This window comes from Calypte anna, chromosome 3 (assembly GCF_003957555.1).
Source record: "Calypte anna isolate BGI_N300 chromosome 3, bCalAnn1_v1.p, whole genome shotgun sequence".
Taxonomy (NCBI): domain Eukaryota; kingdom Metazoa; phylum Chordata; class Aves; order Apodiformes; family Trochilidae; genus Calypte; species Calypte anna.
Genome location: NC_044246.1, coordinates 36,782,983 through 36,790,502, shown reverse-complemented (window position 1 = coordinate 36,790,502; position 7,520 = coordinate 36,782,983). Strand labels below are relative to the sequence as shown.

Here is a 7,520-nt window from a genome sequence, read left to right as displayed (position 1 = left end):
TTTAATCCCGCGGGCTGCAATTAACATCACAGGCTTCCCCGGGCACCGTTGTGATATGGCCGCGGGCAACCAATGGGAAAAGCCGGCCGGCCAGATCAAAGCGGCCATCCGCCAATCAGCGCCACCCCCCCGCCGGCATTGTGATGTCACCGGGGGGGTGTTTATGACGGGGTATAACACCGGCCCCCTTGCCCGCTCCCGCTTCGCTGGGGCCGCGGAGGTCAAGTGGAGTCAACCCGGGCCCCGCCGCCGCTCGGGGCTCTGCCAGGGCGCCGGCCCCGCCGGCCGGCCGGGCTGGTGGGTGGGTGAGTGCGTGGGGGGGCCAGGATGAGCTCCCCCGGCTCGGAGGGGGCGGGCAAGCCCCTGCAGTACCGGGTGGATCACCTGCTGAGCGCCGTGGAGAGCGAGCTGCAGGCGGGCAGCGAGAAGGGTGACCCCACGGAGCGGGAGCTGCGGGTCACGCTGGAGGACAACGACCTGTGGCTGCGCTTCAAGGAGCTCACCAACGAGATGATCGTCACCAAAAACGGCAGGTAGGGTGCCGCCGCCCCCGACCCATGCACAACACCCGTGGGGTGTGTGTGTGCGTGCGTGTGTGTGTGTGTGGGGGGGGGGGGTTGGGGAGGGAAGGGGGTTGTCCCGGCGGCAGGGGCGGCCGCCCGGCTGTGTTCGGGGTGAGGAGGATGGGGGGGCTGGGGCTGCCTCCCGCCGTGCCTCGCGCCTCCGTGTCTCCGCGCAGGAGGATGTTCCCGGTGCTGAAGGTGAGCGTGTCGGGGCTGGACCCCAACGCCATGTACTCCTTCTTGCTGGACTTCGTGGCTGCCGACGGGCACCGCTGGAAGTACGTGAACGGGGAGTGGGTGCCGGGCGGGAAGCCCGAGCCGCAGGCGCCCAGCTGCGTCTACATCCACCCCGACTCGCCAAACTTCGGCGCCCACTGGATGAAGGCGCCCGTCTCCTTCAGCAAAGTCAAACTCACCAACAAGCTCAACGGCGGCGGGCAGGTAAGCACCGGGGCCTGCCCCGGCACCGCGCTGCCCTCGCACTGCTCAGCCGAGCAGGGCCTGACCCACCCGTTCAGTTCCATGCGGAGCGAGGGGCTCCTGCTGGGTCACCTCTCGTCCTTAATGCTGTTTTTTATGCTGCTGTTGTCAGACATGCTGGGCTGGGTCGCGCTTCTTTCCCCCTAGAACTGCGTTCTCAGCAGCGCTGGACTTTCCACCGAGGATGGGTGCCTCGATGTTTTGGTTTTCTTTTTCTAAACGTCTTTTTGGTCTCTGTATCTGGTAATGCCAGCGGTGTAGTAGATGCAACTTTCTGGCTATTTTACCGTCAACGTCTTTGTCCCTGTGCGAGCTGCTCTGTCGGGTAACAGGGGTGAGAATAACGAGGCAAAAATTTGTGGTGTGTGCTTGCAGCGTTCCTTTCCTATTCTTACGGCTTTAGGGTTTATTGTGTCTTTCTCCTCTGTTGGAAAGATGGGATACTCTTAAACCAAACTTCCTGTGCCTGCCGATGCTGCCACTCTGTCACTGCTTACCTGCTCTATCCCTTTGCTTCCAGATCATGCTGAACTCTCTGCACAAGTATGAGCCAAGGATTCATATAGTGCGAGTGGGTGGCCCACAGAGGATGATCACTAGCCATTCCTTCCCAGAGACACAGTTTATAGCCGTGACGGCCTACCAGAACGAGGAGGTATGCATAGCAGGGAAGAAAGGATGCAAGTACCAGGAGGTTTCAAGTGGTGAAGTGCATGTTACAGAGCAAAACACCTACCTCATTTCATGTTCTCTGCTTTGTTTGAAGCTCAATATAAAAAATAAAAGTGATGCATATAAAGCCTGTGAGGGTGTAATAGCACAAAGTTCTGATGCTGTCTCAATTTGTACTACAAATTCGTTGCAGTAGAGTAATTCTTAAAAGATTCTATGGGGCAAACAAGTATGATAACACATTTTCACCTGGCGTGTGAAGTAACATTTTTGAAACAAGCCTTTCTGTGTTAGCCAAAATGCATCTCTGTGTTTAATGAATCTATAAATTACCAGTCTCTTGAAGATTTTTTTTTGATGCCCAGTCTTTTCTGGGTCGCGATGTGGAAACTTTTTATGACTCTTTAGGACACTATCTTTCTCAGCTGCTTTCTTAGCTGATCAGTAAACCCTGGCAATTCAGCCTCTTAGAATCTGTCAGAGGAACTAATTCCTAGCCTCTGCTACTACTTCAGACTTCGGAGGCTGCTTAGGTGATGTTCATGAGTTGGTATTATGGGCCTGATCTTATTTCTTCCAAAAAACCCTGTGTTTTCACTAACTTCAGTGGGTAGTCCTAATTCAGATCCTAATATCTATATGTTAATGAACAGTGATACTTGCAAATAAAGGTATTTGTTGTTGTTTTTAGATAACAGCTTTAAAAATTAAATACAATCCATTTGCAAAGGCGTTTCTTGATGCAAAAGAAAGGTGAGAGCTTTTAACTCAATTCTTGAGCATGGATTTTCTAGTTAGTTTGCAGAAAGCATATTCATAACTAACACAACACGGTTTCTTTAACAGAAGTGATCACAAAGACATGATGGAAGAAGTGGGAGACAACCAGCAGTCTGGGTATTCTCAGTGTATGTTTTCTTTTCTTTTGCATCCTGACCATAATTTTGATTTCTTCCATTTTATATTTTAAATTAAGGAAAACTTTGAGAACAGCGTTTGCTAGCTGGCTTATTAGTTCACAGTGAGAATAATATTACCAATCATTATGACTGTGGTCATGCAAGTTTCTGATTTTATAAACATGATCTGTGTGTGTGTGTAGTTAAGACTTCAGTATTGCATTCAAAATACTTTAATAGAATCTTGCAGTTACCTTCATGTCACAGAAGGTAGCCATCTTTGTATACAGGGACAGCAGTATTCATATGGATATGGAGACAAAATTTTATTTCACAATACAGCAGAAAATTATTGAAATGGTACTTAGGTGCTAATTAGGGGCATTTGCTTAAGAAGTTTTTCTGAATGAATAAAAAGTAAAAGCGTTTTTGTGATTTCTGTTTAAACATGATTGCCAAAAAACATCTGCAGTATGTACAGAGGGGAAGCTGAGTTGCAGTAGGAATTATTTCTGTGAAAATACTCAATTTTCAAGTGCTCTTAGCAGTCTGAGAAACCTTGGAGCTTAGCTATATCTTGCAACACACAAACAGCAATTTAAAACTGAAGATTACACTAACAGTTGCTGAGCACATACTACATATGTAACCATTTCAGTTTTTTTTTCCTGAGAATGTAATCAAATAGTAATTTAAGAAATAATGTTAGCTTGACATGGGATTCTCTCTGACTTTCCTTCTTTTGTTTAAGACAGTTGCAGAGCCATATTTTTCAACCATGTTGAAACACTTTCCTCTCCAGTGTGTGCATGTCCTCAATGACTGGTTATTTATCTCATTGCTGTGATTCTTTCCCTGTCTGCATTACGTCCCCATCTTAAACACCTCTTGCCTCCCTACAGTAGGCAGCTGGCTTATTCCTGGGACTGGGACTCTGTGCCCACCTGCAAATCCTCACACTCAGTTTGGAGCCCCCCTGTCACTCTCCCCTGCTCACAGCTGTGAAAGGTACTCATCGCTGAGGAACCACCGTCCTGCCCCCTACCCCAACCCCTACACCCATAGAAACAACTCACCAAGTAAGTCTCATGTTGCATCTCTGTAAAAAGATGGGAAATGAGCCGAGGGCTGTGAGCTTTGAGTGGTGGGCTTCTCAAGGGATGCAACAGAAACTGAGGTCACCACCTAGCTCAGTTTGTGCAGAAGGCTTGGGGCCAGCATTGCAAAGAAATAGGGGTGATGAGTGTGTGTCTCCCATCTTTATGATGGAAGAACTGAGGGTGTGTAGAACTGTCTCATGCTCATTGGTTAGATTCCATTGTCCTGGCTTTGTCTTGTGCTCTCAAATTCTCATAACCAGTGAGCTTAAATTTATTTTTTTTAAAGTTTGAAAATGAGGGGTTTAATCATTAACTAAAGGTAATACAATGAAATGAAACAGTACCTGACTTCTTGTTAGTGTTGCTTGTTACAAACAGAATAATAATTGAGGGCCTGTTTCTGTCAGTGTCCTATTGCTTAATGTCAGTGCGTTAAAGTTGCTCTCAATGTGTCAGAACTGGATACACAGAAATAATATGGAGCTGAATAAACTGCAGAGCTATTTAAAACTTGTGCTCTGAAAGAGCCAAAGAGCTAAAGGTATAGTGAGCCTTAGGAGAGGAGGCAAAGACATTTTTAATGGAGTGGTTTTTTGGGTTTGGATTTTATTTTGGTTTGGTTTGGTTTTTTGTCCAATATTTATATTCTTTCTTTCTTTTGGCAAAGGTGTGATGGCAATTTTTGCCTTTCAGCCTATATGGATATTGAAGTTTCCCATTTTTTAAAAAAAGAACACTAATATTTTAAGTTATGAAATAATACACAAGCTTCTAGATGCAGCCCGACCAATTTGTATGTAGCTTTGTAGTTCGTTTTCAAGTGGACAGCTATCTTTCTGTGGACTTTTCTTGCATCTTGGGAATTCTATGCAAATTCTGGGACCCAAAACATAATAGAAGAACAAAACACATCTGGTGTTCCTTCTTTTCCCCTGATCCTTAAGAAGGAATCCTCTCTTTCCTGTATCCAGCTGCCACAGCCGCTTCTTTCTTTGCTATGGATGGCTGCATAGGATTCCTTTATAGCTTCTTAGTGTCTCTCCCATGTTGGCCAGACAGTATTTGTCACAAGCTAAGTAGTTAAAGCCCCAGTCCAATCATTCCTGCTGGTGCCTAAGGCAGACTTGAGAGCCCATGGTGGCATGCTCAGCTCAAAACTGGGATGCACGATCCAGTGATACACTTGTTATCCAGGGCTGCCAGACTGTTACTGCCAGTGTAGTGATGGAGATAAAGAAGATGCCCGGGAGGAGGGGCTGAGCTTGTGTAAGTAAGGAGCCTGCCTCTTCCCACTGACTGAATAAGGAACGGGCTGAGTTATCATGTGGTTTGAAGACAGCTTTTTGGCTGTGGAGCCCTCATAGGAATAGGATTTTGCAATTGTAAGTGGAACAAAACAACACACCAGCAGGGGCATGCCAGCGCAAGTGTGAAGTCGGCACAGCTGGTAGCTGACTTCATTTTACTGTGTGTCTAGGGTTTGTTTTTTTGCAAGGAGGGTGGCTTAAAGCTATACGTTGCATATGAACACAAGATTCTGGGATTGTTATTTGCTCTGATTTGAGTGCATTTTAAACTCTTGCTCCTTTTCTCAGCAGCCTATGCCGATAACTCCTCTGCCTGCCTTTCCATGCTGCAGTCCCATGAAAACTGGTCTTCTCTAGGAGTTCCCACACACACGACAATGCTGCCCATGAGTCACAGCACTGGCACAGCTACCAGCTCCAGGTAGGAGTCCATCCCTCAGCAGCCTTCAAATCGCTGTCTTGATACTGTCTAGGAAGAGAAGGCCAAATAAGGAGGTAAAGAGTAACAAGCAAATTGCAGATCCTTATGGTGATGTGTGATTCATTGGCCACCTGGGGCAGGGGGCACTTGGGAGAACTATTTACAAGGAAAAGGTTGAAGAAACAGATAAAAACTACCTTTTTATGTTTTGGTTTTGGAAATGTAGATACTTGTGACAGCAGAATTTGATAGATGAAGGATTGCAAATCACTTTGACCAACATCCATTGAATTTGAGGATGCTTTTTTTCACTGCAACTCCAACTTTTTTGTCATTTTAAACAAAATGATGTCTAAAGTTTATTTTTGATCTGTTTAATTTTGCCAGTTGCCACTTTCCCATCCAGTTCCACAAACCCTTGTTACAAGGGCTGATCTGTATCTAGTAGATAAAACCAGTAACACTGGAACTGTGGGACCTCAAGGAACGTCCATCCCTATTCTCTAAGCCCCTGTTTGTAAAGAGGAATATTTATATTTTCTGCTAAATTGCTTGGGATTGAAAGGTATAAAGTGCTGTGTAGTATTACACAGCAGGACTGAACCTTTCTGATAGTGTTTCTCTTAAAGTTGCTTCTTTTAATACATATGTGTATTTAGACATACATGGGCTGATATATGGACACACAGAGGAGAGAGTGGAGGCTGTTGTATACTGACAAGGCTTTTTTTCCTTTTAAGAATTTTGTAGTGTCAGTGCAATCTGTCATTGATTTATCTCTCCCCTTTCTAACACAAGGTGATGATCAGGATTCTAGAAGACAGCTGAACTGCTGTCTGGAGGCATCTCTCCCCTCTGTCTACAGAGGCACTCAAGGGGGTTTTGGGTTTTGACAGACTCATGGCAATGGATTTGAACCTGTCTATGTCCAGCAGCTCCTGCGTCCAGCCACATTCATCATGAGTCTTTTCTCTTAGGAAAGGGTCACAGCTCAGCAATCAGCTCTCAGACCTCTGCATTTTTCAGGCCAGCTTGTTCATTCCTCAGCTTGGCTTAAAATATGCAAGCATACCCAGTGCTGGACTGCTCCTGGGAAAGCAAGGATGTTAAATTTATTGGTGGGGTTCCATGAACATGACCTTCTGCCTGGGCGCTCTTCCTACCTTGCAGTTGCTGAGAGCCTCCTAAAGAAATTCCCTGTTTCCAGCAAATGAAGCCAGATCAGGAGCTGTGTTGTGACCTTAGCAACCGCCAGCAGGCCCTAGAGGCACTACAACCTTTTATCACTTTAACTTTTATCACTAATAACCGTTTATCACTTTGCCTCTTTCAGTCAGTATCCCAACTTATGGTCTGTGAGTAACAGCACCATCACACCGGTGTCTCAGTCGAGTGGGATGTCCAACGGCCTCAGCTCCCAGTTTTTACGTGGTTCTCCAGCACACTACTCTGCCCTTCCACACCCCGTCACTGCCACCTCCTCTGCCTCTCCCCTGTATGATGGGGGGGCACCCACGGACCTGCCCGACAGCCAGTACGATGCCTCTGCACATGCCAGGCTAGCATCCACGTGGACGCCAGTCACCCCCCCTTCCATGTAAACCCAGACCTTTTCCTGTAAGACAGACCTTTTCCTTAATCCTAAAGGAAGAGAAGAAGGAGGAATGAAGTGAATTACAGTCAAAGAATCTGCACTGCTTTGCATAGAGCATCTACATTGTACCTCTTTTAGTGAACAGTGCGTCATTGACTTCATGTAGAGTTTACAAACCTGGTGAGCGTGCAATTCTGAGAGCAGATTCACTGCTTCTAAATTTTTTGGGTTTTTTTTTTCCTTTCTTTTTCTCCCAAGTTTAATAGATCTAAGTTTTAAGATTTTTACCTAGATTCCAGATTTCTCAGTGTTCTGATCTATTTGGACCTGAAGTTTGGCATCGTTCTTGAGTAAGTTATTCCAGTTTTTCAGTTAATTTTTTTAATGGCAGACCTAGCTGTAGTCATGAGAAGACTTTTATTAACCATCTAGTTAGAAGCATTCTGGAATATGCACAATTGTAGCTGAGGAGTGAAGTTTTGCA

The 7,520-nt window shown here is 45.9% G+C and overlaps 1 protein-coding gene across 4 annotated transcripts; it reads left to right on the top strand.

Annotated features, from left to right (window-relative positions):
* The first annotated feature begins 327 nt into the window (after positions 1–327).
* On the top strand, positions 328–7,043 carry TBXT (T-box transcription factor T). Of its 4 annotated transcripts, none has more exons than XM_030447949.1 (8): positions 328–533; positions 740–1,004; positions 1,564–1,698; positions 2,407–2,468; positions 2,562–2,623; positions 3,520–3,693; positions 5,313–5,442; positions 6,776–7,043. In XM_030447949.1, exons 1-8 carry the CDS (start codon positions 328–330, stop codon positions 7,041–7,043), a joined length of 1,302 nt encoding a protein of 433 aa, XP_030303809.1. The 4 variants fall into 4 exon arrangements, with proteins under 4 accessions (XP_030303809.1, XP_030303808.1, XP_030303807.1 ...); XM_030447948.1 differs by having other exon boundaries at positions 3,517–3,693; XM_030447947.1 differs by having other exon boundaries at positions 3,517–3,693; positions 5,310–5,442.
* The last annotated feature ends 477 nt before the right edge of the window (positions 7,044–7,520 follow it).

Bases quoted from the DNA above. Each gene is read 5' to 3' on its own strand.
- TBXT (XM_030447947.1), top strand. From the start codon at position 328: ATGAGCTCCCCCGGCTCGGAGGGGGCGGGCAAGCCCCTGCAGTACCGG. The intron at 2,469-2,561 runs GTGAGAGCTTTT...TTTCTTTAACAG, and splicing joins TTTCTTGATGCAAAAGAAAG to AAGTGATCACAAAGACATGA. The intron at 3,694-5,309 runs GTAAGTCTCATG...TCCTTTTCTCAG, and splicing joins CCATAGAAACAACTCACCAA to CAGCCTATGCCGATAACTCC.